This window comes from Gracilinanus agilis, chromosome 5, assembly GCF_016433145.1.
Source record: "Gracilinanus agilis isolate LMUSP501 chromosome 5, AgileGrace, whole genome shotgun sequence".
NCBI lineage: Eukaryota > Metazoa > Chordata > Mammalia > Didelphimorphia > Didelphidae > Gracilinanus > Gracilinanus agilis.
This window is the reverse complement of record NC_058134.1, coordinates 124,292,128-124,308,957: the sequence shown is the minus strand read 5'-3', so window position 1 is coordinate 124,308,957 and position 16,830 is coordinate 124,292,128. Positions and strand designations below refer to the sequence as shown.

The following is a 16,830-nucleotide window of genomic DNA, read 5'->3' as shown; positions in this document are numbered from 1 at the left end:
TAAATATTTTTGTACAGTCTTTTCCCTTATTATCTCTTTGGGGAATAGACCCAGCAGTGGTATGGCTGGATTAAAGGGCAGGCAGTCTTTTAACACCCTTTGGGTTGTTGTTGGGCAATTTGGGTTCCAAATTGCCTTCTAGAATTATTGGATCAATTCACAACTCCATCAGCAGTGCATTAATGCCCCTATTTTGCCACATCCCCTCCAACATTTATTATTTTCTTTTGCTGTCATATTAGCCAGTCTGTTAGGTGTGAGATGGTACCTCAGAATTGTTTTGATTTGCATTTCTCTTATTATAAGAGATTTAGAACACTTTTTCATGTGCTTATTGATAGTTTTGATTACTTCATCTGAAAATTATCTATTCATGGCCCTTGCCCATTTATCAATTGGGGATTGGCTTGATATTTTGTACAATATATAAGCTCCTTACAAATGTCAGGAATTAGACCTTTGTCCGAGGTTTCTGTTATAAAGATTTTTTTTCCCCCAATTTGTTGCTTCCCTTCTAATTTTGGATGTATTGGTTTTGTTTGTACAACCCCTTTTTAATTTAATGTAATCAAACCTATTCATTTTACATTTTGTAATATTCTCTATCTCTTGCTTGGTATTAAAATCTTTCCTTTCCAATAGATCTGACAGGTAAACAATTCTATGTTCATCTAATTTAGTTTCCTTCTTTATATATGTCATTTACCCATTCTGTATTTATTTTCATTTAGGGTGTGAGATGTTGATCTAAACCTAATCTCTCCCATACTTTTTTCCAATTTTCCCAGCAGGTTTTGTTCCAAAAGCTGGAATCTCTGGGTTTATCATATACTATCTTGCTGAGGTCATTTACCCCAAGCCTATGCCATTGATCCTCCCTTCGATTTCTTAGCCAGTACCATATTGTACTGATGACAACTGCTTTATAGTACAGTTTAAGATCTGGTACTGCTAGACCCCCATCCTTCACATTTTTCTTTTTATAATTTCCTTTGATATTCTTGATCTTTTGTTCTTCCAAATGAACTTTGTTATAATTTTTTCTAATTCAGTAAAAAAGTTTCTTGATAGTTTGATAATTAATTTGGGTAGGACTGTCATTTTTATTATGTTAGCTTGTCCTACCCATGATGGATTTATGTTTTTAAAATTGTTTAGATCTAGTTTTAATTTTGTGAAAAGTGTTTTGTAGTTGTGTTTACATAATTCCTGTGTTTGTCTTGGCAAATAGATTCCTAAATATTTTATATTATCCAAGGTGATATTAATGGTATTTCTCTTGCTGCTGAGATGTTTTAGAAATATAGAGAAATGCTGAAGATTTATGTGGATTTATTTTGTATCCTGCAACTTTTGTTGATTATTTCCACTAGCTTTTTAGTTGATTCATTAGGATTCTTTAAATAGACCATCATAACATATACAAAGAGTGATAGTTTAGTCTCCTCATTGCCTATTTTAATACCTTCAATTTCTTTTTCTTCTCTGATTGCCACTACTAGTGTTTCTAATACAATGTTAAATAATAGAAATGATAATGGGCATAATTGTTTCACTACTGATGTTAGTGGGAAGACTTCTAATTTATCCCCATTGCAGACAATGTTTGCTGATGGTTTTAAATATATAGTGTTTATTATTTTTGGGAAAGGCCCTTATATTCCTATACTTTCTAGTGTTTTCAGTAGGAAGGAGTGTTGCATTATGTCAAAGGTTTTTTCTGCATCTATTGAGATAATCATGTAATTTCTCTTGGTTTGGTTGTTGATATGGCCAATTATGTGGATGGTTTTCCTAATATTAAACTGTCCTTGTATTCCTGATATGAATCCCATCTGATCATAGTGAATAACCCACGTGATCACTTGCTGGGGTTGTTTTTTCTAGTATTCTATTTAAGATTTTTGCACCTATGTTCATTAAGGAGATTGGTCTGTAGTTTTCGTTCTCTGTTTTTGGTCTGCCTGGCTTTGGAATCAGTACTATGTTTGTTAAATAAAAGGAATTTGGTAGAACTCATTTGGTTAGTTTGCCGAATAGTTTGTATAGTATTGGTGTTAGTTCTTTAAATGTTTGATAGAATTCACTTATAAATTCATCTGGCACAGGGGATTTTTTTCTTGGGGAGTTCTTTGGTGGCTTCTTCAATTTCTTTTTCTGATATGGGATTATTTAAGTAATCTATTTCTTCTGTCCATCTAGGCAATTTATATTTTTGTAAATAGTCATCCATATCACCTAGGTTGCCATATAATTGGGCAAAATTGTTTTTAATGATTGCCTTAATTTCCTCTTCATTAAAGGTGAGGTTGCCCTTTTCATCTTTGATACCTTTAATTTGGTTTTCTTTCCTTTTTTTTTTTATTAGAATAACTAGTATTTTATCTATTTTATTTGTTTCTTCAAAGTACCAGCTTCTAGTCTTATTTATTAATTCAATACTTCTTTTACTTTCAGTTTTATTAATTTCTCCTTTAATTTTTATGACCTCTAATTTAGTTTTCATCTGGAGATTTTTATTTTGTTCTTGTTCTAGTTTTTTAATTTGCATTCCCAATTCATTGACCTCTTCCCTTCCTGATTTGTTAATATATGCACACAGGAATATAAATTTACTCCGAGTACTGCTTTGACTGCATCCCATAGATTTTGATATGATGCCTCTTCTTTGTCATTTTCTTCAATGAAATTATTAATTGTTTTAATGATTTGGTCTTCAACCAATTTTGGAGAATCATGTTATTTAATTTCCAATTGATTTTTTATTTGCTTCTCTATTTATATATGTAGGATTATTCTGTTTTTCCCAATTTTTTTTCTCTACGTATCTATTAACTCTAATTTTTCTAAGATTTCGTTCACATCTCTTACCTCTTATTTATTTTTTGGTTTGATTCATGTAGATCTGATAGAGGGAGGGTCAGGTCTCCCACTAGTATAGTTTTACTATCTATTTCCTCCTTAAACTCCAGTAGTTTCTCCTTTAAAAACTTGGATGCTATACATGTTGAATATTGCTATTTCTTCATTGTCTATACTGACTTTTATCAGTATGTAATTACCTTCCCTATCTGTTTTAATCAGATATATTTTACTTTGGATTTGTCAGATATCATGATTGCGACTCTTGCTTTCTTTTTCTTAGTTGATTCCCAATAGATTTTGCTCCAGCCCCTTACCTTTATCCTGTGTGTGTTTACCTGCTTCATGTGTGTTTCTTGTAGACAACATATGGTAGGATTTGGGTTTCTAATCCACTGATATTTCCTTCCATTTTATGTATGAGTTTATCCCATTGACATTCAGAGTCATTATTACCAACTGTGTATTCCCATCATTTTGATTTCCTCTCTTAGTCCTGCCTTTCCTTCTTTCACTATTGCCTTATTCATCAGTGCTTTGCTTTTAATCAGTCCCCCTAATCCCCAACCTTATTTTGCATCCCTTTCCCACCCCCTCCCTTCTTATTCCCCTCTTATTTTTCTTTAGGCTCTATTAAATTCCCTCCCTCCTCTCTTTCCCTCCGTTTTGGTAGTTCCCGCTCAACCCTCCACCCACCTTGGTTTTTCCCCTCTCAGATTCTCTGAAGGGTAAGGTAGAATTTGATATCCCAATAGATCTAGATGCTCTTCCCTCTCAGTTGATTCTCCTGAGAATATAGTTTAAGTACTCTCTTCCTCTCCTTCTTATAATAGTATTCTTCCTCTCCCCCTCCCATGTACTTCTTTATGTAGTTATGCTATTTTTCTTATTCCTTCAAGTTTTTCTTTGTGCCATCTTCTATTCTTATCCCCTTTCTTTTTTTACATATTATCTTAAAAACATTTAGTTCCCCAACCATTTCCTATGAATAATTTTTCTAACTACTCTTATAATTAATACAGTTTTTAAGAGTTGCAAATATCATTTCTATATAGGCATATAAACAATTTGACCTTACTGAAGATCTTAAAAATCCCCCCACCCTTTTCTTGTTTACCTTTTCATGTTTCTCTTGCATTTTGTATTTGGACATCAAATTTTCCATTTCCTTTTGGTCTTTTCTTTACAAATACTCGGAAAGCTTATATTTTGTTGAATGCTCATACTTTCTCCTGGAAGTATATAGTCAATTTTGATGGGTAGATGATCCCAGTTCTCTTGCCTTTCTGAATATCATATTCCGAGCCTTATGGCCCTTTTGTATGGAGGCTACCAGATCCTGTGTAATCTTGATTGGTGCTCCTTGATATCTGAATTGTCTCTTTCTGGCTTCTTGCAATATTTTCTCCTTAACTTGGAAGCTCTTGAATTTGGCAATTACTTTCCTGGGGACTGTCTTTTGAGGATTTAATGTAGAGTCTTATCTATGGACTCTTTCAATGTTTATTTTGCCCTCTTGTTTAAGAATGTCAGGGAAGTTTTCTTGGACAAATTTTTGTAGTATAATGTCAAGATTTCTGTTTATTTCTATGTTTTCAGGTAGACCAATGATTCTCAAATTGTCTCTTCTAGATCAGTTTTCTTCGTCAGTCATTTTCTCAGCAAGATATTTCATGTTTCCTTCTATTTTGACTTTGCTGTCTTGTGAGGTCATTAGCTTCTACTTGCCAAGTTCTGGTCTTTAAGGTCTTGTTTTCAGCTATGATTTTTTTATTTTCCTTTTTTGGTTTCGTGTATCCTGCTTTCATGGAGTTCAGCAGGTCATTTCTGTTGTCTTCAATTTGCTTATCATTTCATTTGATTTCTGGGCTTATTTTTCCACATAGAAGATTCTGTCTTTTAAACTGTTGTTTTCTTTTTTAACTATTTCCCACTTTACTTGCCAAATTTCTTCTATCTTTCTCACTTTGTTCATAATCTTAAATCCTCAAGAACTTGTGACCAATTTCCATTTTTTTTTTTTTGAAGATTTGAATGTGTTTGCTTTTTTGTCATACTCTGCTATCTCTTCTGTAGTCTGGAGTTTTTCTCTGTAGAAATTATGCAGGGTCGAGGTTCTTTTCTTATTGTTTTTTGTAGTTACAGAATGTAGTTCCTGAGTTTTGGTGGCCATTTCTGTGCTAGTTCTTTATTCCCTTCCCAGTCAGAAGTCTGAGTGAGGAGGGTAGGCAGGTCTTTGTATGGAGCTACAGAGGGGTTTTTGCCCTGAGGCCACTTTTCAGTCTCCACCTCATCTACTGTGTGCAGCCCCTCTCTGACCTATCTCTGTGCCTAATCTCTGTGTTTCTTAGCTTCTTGAAATCCCATGTCTCACTGCTCTCTGGGATAAGTCTTTGGTGTCCTCAGCCAGCCCCCGAGAACCTAGGGATTGCCCTGCTCTCGCTCTGACTTTGGAGTCATAGGTATAATGGGGGAGGGTTGATCAGCTTGTGCTTTCGTTGGAGTAATTTTACCCCCTCATAGCATGGAAATGCCCAAACCCTGCCTACCTTCAAGGCTACACCCTATGAAAGAACTTTTCACTTGTCTGATTTTGGTTTTTGACCTTTCGAGGCACTTTATATCAATAGGTGGTGAGGTGCTTCACCTCTGTGGCCATTTTATCCCAGAAACCCTGAGAGTTATTTTAGACTGTAAGCACAATAGGATTGTTTGGTTAAAAATAAAGTTAATATAGTCTTGAACTACATTAAGAAAGGATAGCTGATGAAAATTAAAAAGGTAATAGTGCTACTGTATTCTACCTGGATTAGACCACTACTGAACATTCAGTGCTGGGTGCCATTTTTTTAAGGTTTACAGTAGAGTCTCCTTATTAATGAAGGATACATTCTAATACCTACTATGGCTGTGTGCCACAGATAGTTCAAAACCCTATGCAAACAATTCTTAATTTAACATTTGATACCTATGTTAATTTTACTGAATAGTACTATATTGGCTTGGTGCTTCATGACCTTCTACCATCTCCCACTCCCTTTAAAAAAAAATACTCCAACCAAAAATGGAAGAATTGTCCCCTGTATAGGCTGTTGCAGATAGAAGAGACCTTTAACCCACCGAACCCATCCAGCCTTTGACCCATGTCTCTTCCATCTGTACACATCCACATGTCCTTGAATCTTGTGCCAGCCCACTACTTCATCCAGAGGCTACCCCCATCCTGCATCCCTCCTTCCCCTAGAATTTGAGGTTGACCACATGTAACTGAAAACATGGAAAATGAGACTGCAGATAAGGCAGGTAGGGAGTGTGGAACAGATTACTGTGTCGTTGATAAACTGTAGAATATTCAAAGTTGGTTTTAAGGATGTTGTGAAAAACTTTGAGCTCATATTATATTGAAGATGAGCTGAAAGGACTTTGGATGTTTGGGATCCTGAGCAGAGAAATATCAGATGGGGGCATTATAGTTCTCAAGGATTTGAAAGGATAAAAGCATTAGACTTGTTATGTTTTGCTTGCTAAGAGTAGAATCAGGAGCAGTGAGTAAAGGTCATTGAGAAGTAATTTAGGGATCAGTTTAAGACAATGTTCCTTACAATTAGAAGTATCCCAAAGTAGAATGGACTTTACACAGAGCCTGGACCTTCCGATCTTTGGATGTCTTCAAGCAGAAACTGGTGACTACTTACCACATTTGTTTTACAGAAAATTCTTTTTAATAAGGTATGAGTTGAAATAACTTTAACATTCTCTGCTTCCTTAGTGGATTGAACATTAGTTTTAACAAATCAACTAAATTTGGATATGAATTCCCTCTTCCTTCTGTGCAGTTTTGAGTTAAGTGAAGATATCCTTTTTTTGTGTGTAGAGTGAAATGCAGGAAGGGAGTAAATGATGCCTCCCTATTTTCTGGCACAGATGCTTTTCTGCCTGAAGAGAAAGAAAGATGGATATTCATCTGCCCATATTAAAATATTCAGACAAGAAATTCTTACAATTTCAATAAAGGGAGAATTTGAAATTCAGTATACTCATTCAATAAATTTCTATTCTTGTATTGTGTAGGGGCAGAGTAGGAACAAAATACTACAGAGAAGTGGGAAAATGTATTGGGAGAAGATTTATAGTTTACGTGAATGACTTGTCATCTTTGAGTTCTGATTAAGAAAAAAAAACACACAACATATGGTAATTGCAAGAACTCTGTATCGATGTCAAATGAAGATAATGATGTCTCTTAAATAGGAAATACTCAAACATATACACATTCACTTGAGATTTTTGCTCTTTTACTACTTAATCCATAAAAATGTCCACAGAGGTACACATATTTTTGTAGTCACACACAATTCCATATATTATCTAAATAATAAGAGCTTTTTAACAAATAAGCAAAAAAAGAAATCTCTCATGTATTTATATGTTAATAAGAATGCCTGTATTTACTTGAAATCTCATGTATCTGTACACATATATACATACATCAACACATAAACATATATCACAGACTTCCAGAGTTGGGAGGGTTGATGACCTTAGACTAAGTCCTCATTTTTAAAGATAAAGCACTGAACCACTCATGAAATTTAGCAGTTCGCTGACTAACTTGAGTAAAAGACTAGAAATTCTCCTGTATGTTTAACCAAAATTCCTTGTATTAATATCTTCTTGTTTTTTTTTTCTCTCTAGGCTTCTCTCAGCAATATTATATTTAAGGACGTAACCTATTTGTTATTAAGTGCTCTATTAACTTTATGGCCGGCCATTGGTTTTTAGGATATGTAAATTTTTAGGATAATAAAATTGTTATGTTTCAACCTAAATGTGCTCTTTGCCTTTGTTGTGGTGTAATTCACTGTATAACTTGTCAGAAAAGCCTATGCCTCTGGTCATAGATTTTAGATTTTTAGAGTCAAAGTAGTGCCCATTTGTACTCCTGGTTCTTCCTCTAACTGTTTGCTTTTAGACAAAGTAAGTCATTTTCCTTGAATCTGTAAAATGAGGGAATTGGACTAAGACCTGGGCTTTTTTTTGCTCAGAACCTCAAGGTTATGATCAAAATGAATTATATTTACCTCATAATTTTTGACTAAATGGCTCTTCATGGGTATCTTTATTAGGCTCATTCAACCTTGACTCATTTTTTGTTTCATTTCAGGTCAATGTGAATGTGGATTACATCAGACCAGCCAGTGCAGCCACTGAGACAGTGCCAGCCTTCTCAGAACGTACCTGTGCTACTGTTACCATAGGAGGAATGTGAGTTACTTTGCTGACTATAAATCAGTCAAACATCCCATGGGAATTAGAGAGAAGGAAGTAACTGAGAACTCTTTTTAAAAACAAAGTAGCATGTAATTGTTATATGCCTATGAAGGACCATCTATTTGTAGAGTATTATTAGATTATTAGCTAATCATATACTTTCATTGTTATTATTTCAGATACATGAGGCTCTGACTTTTCTGTTGCTATTGTGTGGAATATGTCCTACCATTAATAGTGTCATTTATTGCATGCACTTTAGGCCCAATGTACTATACAGAAAGTATTGATTCTTTTCTCTTTGGTTGTATATTTTAATTTAACAAGTTTAATTATATTTAACTAAAATAGAGGTGGGAAAGGGATTTCTATACTTAAACCCTAAAAGACAAACCCACAGGGCAAGGGGAGGATTTCCCTACTCTAATCTAGTGATCTAAGCAGGCAGGGCCCAAGGAGCAGTACAGTCTCTGGGAAGCTGATTCAAGCCTGGTACCAGCCAGACTTGAACAGCACAGCTATAGATCAGAGGGGTGGCTTTGAGGGTTCTCACAGTTTTCCAAAGAATTTCACAGGATGCCAAAATCCTAGGTGGTCCAAGATACCAAGTAGAGTGAGTGAACTTGAGGTGCTGTCCACCAGGTCTCAAAACTCCTCCTCTGCTTGGTAGGTCTTCTCCTCTTGCTGGAAATCTACCTCCACTCAGGATCCCAAGGAAATCAGGAAGCAGGGTCTGAGATCTCCCTGGGCTGGCAACAGTTTTTGCCCCCCACTAATGGAGTCTCTCTCTCTCAGGGCACACATACACTTCCTGCCCCTTCATTCCATCATAGAATGCTCCAGGCTTCCTTCTAGGTCAACCTTAATACTTAATCAATTAACTAATCTTCCTCACAACAATACAATGTACCAGAAAGATGATAATCGTTTCCTTTTTTATCGGGCACTTTTAAATGCTGTATGTTATCAAAATGGTATTTTTCTTTCCTTCTGAGGGTCATTGTCAAAAAAAGGAAAAGGGCACATTTCCCCATCAGACAGGCATTATTTTATTAAAATTACATTGTGACATTTTTTTAGATCTTAAACATATTTATTTACTTAGGAATAGTTAAAAGAAAAATAAAATAACATCAGAGATATGCACCTATTGCCACAAATGCAGAAATAATAAATACATTCTAATTCCAAACAAAAACCAAAGGCTGTCTCACTAATATCTGTTGGGAAGAGTGGGTAACCACTTATACAAACCTGACAGTGAAACACATGAGGGAGGAAAACTCCTGTGTTAGAGTAATTCTCAACTCTGGAATGTAGGCTTTGATGTCATTGGTCTACTCGGGAACATTTGCACCACACAATATGCTTCTCTGTTAACTATTCATCTGTTGACTCCAGTTATTTTTCAGCTGGGCAAATATTCTGTTGATCCAATGAAGCAATTATAAACTCCTTCAACTTAAAGTCACCCTTAAAAGGATTTTGGAAAAGTGTTATAGTTTTAAATTGCATAGTAAGTTCCCTTTTATAAGAACTTGGTATTCATTGTCCTACCATGAGAATTCAGCCTTTAAGGCCACCTTGTTTTTCTCAGCTCTAGATAGCAGAAGTCTAAAGAATCCCAATATAGAGCTGTTATTCCTTACTCTCTTCTTCCCATGGTTAATTTAACTTATTCTGGTTAATATCTCGAAAAGAATGCCTGCTGTTATATTTACCATTTTTTCTTATATTCCACATGTTGGAAGTGTTTTCAACCCTAATCAGAACACACTGTACTTAACCTGGAATAAATTTTTTTTTTTTAAACATATGCATCTTGGAATCACTGCTGAAGAGCTGGCTTCTGTAGTGGAATCCAAGTCACTGACTGTGATAACAGAGGTCCTTCTTAAGAGCATATCTGATCTAAACCTTCTATGCTGCTCATTCACATTTCAAACGCTACATGGATTATTTAGATTTAGTATTGGGGATTTTTGTTTGTTTGTTTGTTTTCCATCTCCAGAAATAGATTACATCCTGGGATGCTTCACAAGGGACTTGAAGTCAGATTTGGTGGTTCTCTGGTCCTGTGATTCTCTGAAAAGTATCTCTTAGGGAATCTTTTTGATGGCTATATTTAGAGCAGCCTAATTTGATTAAAGGAAGCAGCAAGGTGACTCAGTGGATAGAGCACTGGACTTAGGGTTGCGAAGATCTGAGTTCAGTTTGGGCCTCCGACACTCACTAGCTCTCTGACCCTGGGCAAGTCACTTAACTTCTATTTGCCTTAATTCACAGGGGAAGTGGTCTCCACTATTTTTTATGAGAAAACTCCAAATGGAGTCACAAAGAATCCCACACAAATGACTGAACACCAACAATTTGGTTAGATTGATAATAAAATCATAATTCCCACCTTAATTTCATAATGAAAGGCTTCATAAAGGTATTTGAAATCCTATTCACTGCTACGTTTAAAAGGCCCCAATATTAAAGATGAATCCAAACTGCAAGGAGATCAAATCAGTTAATACTTAAAATTCAGACTATTCAGTGGAATATCAAATACTGGAGATGAAGCTTAAATACTTTTGGACAGTATTCATTGGAAAAGACTCTAATGTTGGGACAGATTGAAGGAAAAAGGAAAAGGGGATGGCAAAGGATGAAATGTATAGATGATGTGGAAACAATGAACATGAACTGGATAGATTTTGAGAAATAGTGGAGGATAGAAGGGCCTAGCATGCTATGGTACATGAAATCACGGAATGTTGGACAGGGCTGAACAACAAGAAGAATCAAGTTAATCATTTGAAATGCTGACATGTTTTGAGTGTCCCTTGAGGGATTTTCAAAAATGGATTTTTATAGATTCTGTGACAATTTTTATAAATGTTGATTCCCTTTTTTTCAGTAGACAACTTGAATTTGGGTTCTTTAAGATCAATACCCAAAGTCAGTGAGGTAGTTTTTTAAGGAGAACCTGAGATCTGGTAAGAAATGTGAAGAGTAATATTTTCTTGTTTCTCATATGCTCACAATCTAAATTCTTTTTTGTGTCTAACATTGAGTGGGCTTCACAATTTTACTTCTGTTTTTTCGTCTTAATTCCAATATATAGATTCTCTGAAATGATTGAAATTTCATCATCCTTTTGGAAGGACCACTTTTTTATCCCATGCCTTCTGAGGAATCAATGAAATGTTATCATAAATTAAAAAATTTTTTTCATTAACTTCACTGTGGTTAGCCAGAGTTGTTATTTGTTAATCAAATCAACCTAAAGGGGAAAAAAGACAAAGACAAAGCCCAAGTTCTTCCTTATTCTCTTGTTTTTGAATGAGGAATTAATTTATCCTTTCAGTACTGACTTTATAACATCAAGCTGTCAAGGTATTGTTTCTTGTTAATTACTTTTTATTGTATTTAAGATGCAAACAATTCTTCTGATTTAGTTATCTGTGCAATTAGATTTAGTTATTAAAAACTCATTCTTTGGTTACTCCTAGAAATCTTTGGTGTAAACCGAGGGGTTTCCTTAGGTGACCTATGCCTGCTGAGGCTCATATTCTGAGTGTGCTGGCTAGAAGAGGCAGATAGTCCTCAACCACACTCCCCCTCCCTTGTCTCCTTTCTTCTTTTAGGTCATGTTTGTATTGAAACCCATAGAAACCCCTGATAGTGTATGTATCATGTAACCCAAGGAAACTCTTATGTATCTATCAGGTAAATTATGGAAATCTACCCTGCAACTTGCCTAGAGGTGTGTATAAAGCTGATTGGGTTTAGAGAGGTGTTCACTCTGAGTATGGAAGAGGAAGAGATTGGATTTAGAAAAGTGAAGAGGAGAGGATTAATTGATTGGTTGTTAGATTGTGAACTCCTCCAGTGCAAGAGGAAACAACATCCTTCCTCCTTTTAAACTATACTTAAGTACCTGTCTTAAACTCAGCAGGTGCCTCTCAACTGAGTTACAGCTCTGTTGCAGATGCCCTCTGCCAGTAAGAGTAATAAATTGGCTGGCTGCTTTGTAATCTAAGAGTCTTGGGTTTTTTTTCATTTTGAGTCAGTGGGCTCGCATCCCACACACTACTAATAGCCTTCTTGGGTCCTTTTAGTGGGTTTCCACTCACTTTTGTTTAAATGTCCATATTTTGCTTTGTTGTATTTTATTCTCAACTTAATAAATAAATCCAAATAAGACAAAGTAGAATAAAAAAAAAATTCATCACATTAAACTATGAATGTCATTTATATACAGCTTTTCAAGTTACCCTGCTTATCTGTGTTTCTTTCTAGGCTTATGTTTTCTTATCTATATTTAAAAATGCTTTAAACTCTTTTTGTCTTTTTTTTTGAGAGGACAATCCTATTGCTATCTCGCCCAGTACCCCCAAAGTAAAAATTGAAACAAAACCCTTGTAACAAATAATGCATTTCGAGCAAAACAGATTCTTACATTGATCATGTCTTAAAATGTATTTCTCATAAGAAATTCATTTAGCCTTTAAACAAGACTTTATCTCTTTGTATATTTCATTTATCTCTATGGTTTAGAAGGGTCAGAAAAGATTTTCCATCAGAAAAGACACTCTAAAAGAAATTAGTGGTAGTCATTCAAGTTGGTATGTTCACATATTACAAAAACCCAAACCAGAATGGCATTAGGGTATATCCTTTCATTGTTTTGTAGCCTGGCTGATTATACATAGTAGAAAATAAGTTTATCTTTTTTTGAAAGAAGCACACACAGTGCACTGGAGAAGAATGATAGAGAGTAGGTTCAAGTAAGAAATGTCAGCTTTTAATGCATTAAGTTCCCTCTATTCTGGGATGTTACTTTGCCATCATACTGCTAAATTGATTATATATACCAAGGTGTTAAATGTACACTCTATTAAAAGTAAGGTTTCCTTCCTATGCAATCTTATCTTCTCTTGTTGGTGATAACCTAGATAGTTGGTGATAACATAGAGGTATGCAGAAACACTTTCCCCATGTTATGTGGACCAAAGCACTAGAGAAAACTTTGTCTTTGTAACTAGTGTATTTCTTTTCTCAGCATTGGGCTCCTTCCCTGTTGTCATAAGAAGGACCACATGGGATTCTCTGCTGTAAACTTAACTATTACATATCCTGATGTGCATAGCACAGTGCTAGAAAAAGACACAGACTCGTGTAAACATACATTCCTAGTTTTCAGATAGCTTTTGATCTTAAAAACTTTTTTTGGGAACCAGCCATATTTCTCTACCTTTAAGGAATTCACTCCTACTAACCTGAATCCTTTATTTGGTTTTAAAATCTTATATTGTTTTAGAGTACTCTACCTATTATTTCCTTTCTTCACCCTCAAAGACTACCCATTTCTCTATTCTATAACTTCAGTAATCAAGTGAATGGAATATAAAGACTTAGCCTCTGAGAAAGCATAGTAACAATATTAATGTAAATGGCTTTATGTGGTACTTGTGCTTGGGTGGCAGCCAGTATACTGCTCTACAGGTTTCTCTCTTATATTTCATAATATTAATTACGTTTTGGGGACACACATTTTTTTCCCTGCTAATTTCTTTAGGAAGAAGATAAGAAAATTCACTTAGTTTTTTAAATCCTTAAGAAAGAACAATTCAGAATAGGAATAATCTTGGATTATATATTTGTCATGCTTTAGTTATATATGATAGAAAACCTATTACCCTAAAAGCAACGGACTGTGTTATTTTATCTATTATAGTTTGGGGAGAGGGGAGTCAAATATTAGCTCAGCTTTACCTTTTTCTTTTCGGCATAATATTTGTTTGTAGGAGTTGCTTTTGATTTTTATAACATGATATTCCTTTAACAGTAAGTTAAATCAGGTACATTTTGGGCTCAGAAATGTATGTATCATATTCTTACTGTATTCTGACTTGAATATTTTGAAACTCTACATATGGAGAAGGCCCAAGAATGCCATATTGATATTGCAAGAACGGCATGATTCCCTTGATCATTGTTTGCTGAAATGTGAGAGAATGTGGATTGTTTGGTTCCAGATGACTTCATTATCATCATCTCTGTATGAAAGGCCAATTATTTATCTGGAAAATCATTTTGGCATATTTGTAATGATACCACTGAGATTTTACCAGTCAGCTTGTATTTTTTGCTAAGATTTATGATAATCTTTTTGTGTATGTGTGGAGAGAATACAATAACTTTTGGACATTTAATTATCTTTTCTTTGGCAGTTCATAGGTGAGTAAAGACATTAGAGGAAATTTGATAGGCTATGGTGGAATTGAGGTATGTGTTTTAAATGAAGAAGAAATAAAACCTTAATGAAATGAGTCTTGAAACTTTGACCATAAAGAGCAAATTACAAAGAATCAGAAGATGGTATTTGCTGGGAAGAAGTTGGGCCCTGGGGTAACCTGTCAACTTGATAGAAAGTATAACTACAGGAATTTTTAATTAATTTCTCCAATTCTCAGAAAAAGAAAGAAATCTGCCTTTTCCATTCAGTCATAACAGTAGTGTAGCTAGGAATTCGTATACACACTCTGGCACTGAAATGATATTTTGGGAATCTTGAGGGGAGAAAGGAGCAGTATTTGAAAGAGCAAAAGAAGTTGCAATCTAAAATTGCATTAGAAGGAAAAAAAGAACATTGGGTCTCATGCCTAGATTTAGAATATGGAGCAGGTAAATTGTGAAAATGGTGTGAAGACATTGCCTAAATGGAGTTGTTTATATTTTAGGCAATGCTCATGTTGGTCTCTGAGCTATGATAAATAACTGCAGTTGCCTAGTGCAGCTGGAGTGAAGGTGAGATTTATGGATGGAAGGAACAGTTACAAAGCCACAGAATATTTCCAAAGGCCCTCATATGCTCCAGGCTACAGAGCAAGGGATTCCTGAAATAGAACCAGTGGAGCCAGAAGTGCCAGGGGATCTGGTTTGCTCAGATTATGGGGGAGAGGGTGCTGATGGGTGGGTGCATAATTGCTGATTGTACTTAATCCCAGTTTGAATGAAATTACTAGTACTTGTCCATCTCCCATTTAAAGGATCTTCACTGCAGTACATTCACATGAAAAGGGATTTTTCTGTCCTGATGAGACAAGGGCTCTGTCACAGTTGGTAATGGAGTTGGTAAGGCAGTGATAGGCAGTGTTTCCAAATAACCTGTGAGTTGTCCATATTTCAAAGAGTAATTTCAAATTTCAGAGCCATCTAATGGCCTGAGTAATGAAAGCCCCTGTAGTTACTTTAGTGAAGAGGCAGAGAGGAACAAGATGCTTAATGAGTCCAAGCAACAGTGTTTGGTGTTTATCTAGAGCTTTGTTCCAAGATGCAAAAAGTATTTGATCTAATGGAACACCATTTCTCCTACTATTCTTATTTTCCCTATGGTTGTTTCATTAGGTTTTATGTTTGGGAAATAGGGTTAACTGTTAATGCAAAGTAATCCCCAGATGATCATTATTTTGGAATGTAAGATTTAGAATTGTTTTGACTAAATATATGAATTAAAATCATTGAATTGTGGTCGCCATTTATAAAATTAACTTCTTAAGTCAAAATAGCTGTTAGTAACATTTAACAATTTAATGTAATGTAAATATAGTAAAAGAAGAGAAATGTAGGAAAGAAATAGAAGATACTGCCTAGCTAGATACCTTAAAATTGCTATCCAAAGAAGTCCAGCTCACTACCGGGCAAGGGCTCTCTCAAGTTCTGAATTCCACGTGGAGTCGTGGTGGTCTCTTAAGCCAGAAGTCATGTGGTGTCTTCAGCAAGAGTTCCACCAATACAAACCTTTTCCTTCTGCTCCAGTCACTCACCCAGCAATCCTCTCTAGTGCATCAAGCTCTAGCCCAGCATGTGTCCCTGAGAAAAGTCTCTCCAAAAAGCCCAGGAATGAAATCCTTCTCTAAGAGAGTCTCCTTTAAGAGCCAAGGAATTAATGCATTAATCTTCTCGGTCTCACTTTTTAATAGTACTTCCGATGTCACTTCCTGTCTCCCACTTAATGGGAGCCAATCACAGCCTCTCAATTTGCCTAGCACTAGGCAAGAGGGGGGGAGGGTCAGTGCTTATGGCCTTTCTAGTAAATGACTCATGAACTCCTTTACCTAGTAACCTACCAAGAGCTAAGTAGGGTCACTTCAAATTCTTGATTGATTAAATTAAAGATTATGGATTGATTACATAAAAATAAACAAAGAGAGTTTCTTTCTTCACAGGAGATAAGGTGGGTGGGATGAGAATTTTATTTTTTGTTAGTTAGGAGAATGACTTGCTCTGACATCTTCTAAAGCTTACTTATTCTTTCTTTCCATTTGACCTGTGGATCCTTTTCCTGTTGGCCAAGTTGTATGAGCTTCTGATCCTTTCCCTGAGGAATCAACTAGGCTATTTTGGTTGATTTGACTATGGGATTGGTGATGGGGGAGAGTGTCATGGCGGAGCATCAGCATTTATGGTGATGATTCTGCAATGGGAATTGGGATTTAGAAATAATATTGCTGTTTTTCCCTTTGAACATCACCCTGAAGGGGCATGAGTAGGAAATGTTAGCATTTATCCCTATTATATACAAATTCAGGTTGTTTTACAGGTCATATCCTTGTGGTCAGCATAGTTGAAAAGAGAGGAAGATGGATTTTTATAGATTTTTTCACACACTAATGGCAGCATTTGAGTTACTTTGGCTTTTGC

At 35.4% G+C, this 16,830-nt stretch overlaps 1 protein-coding gene across 1 annotated transcript in view; it reads left to right on the top strand.

The window, feature by feature from the left end:
• Positions 1–16,830, top strand: part of SND1 (staphylococcal nuclease and tudor domain containing 1) — a 524,029-nt gene that overhangs the window by 226,517 nt on the left and 280,682 nt on the right. The window contains exon 12 of the mRNA XM_044679610.1: positions 8,027–8,127. Within this exon, the coding sequence (XP_044535545.1) occupies positions 8,027–8,127 (101 nt within the window). The remainder of the gene's footprint in view (positions 1–8,026; positions 8,128–16,830) is intronic.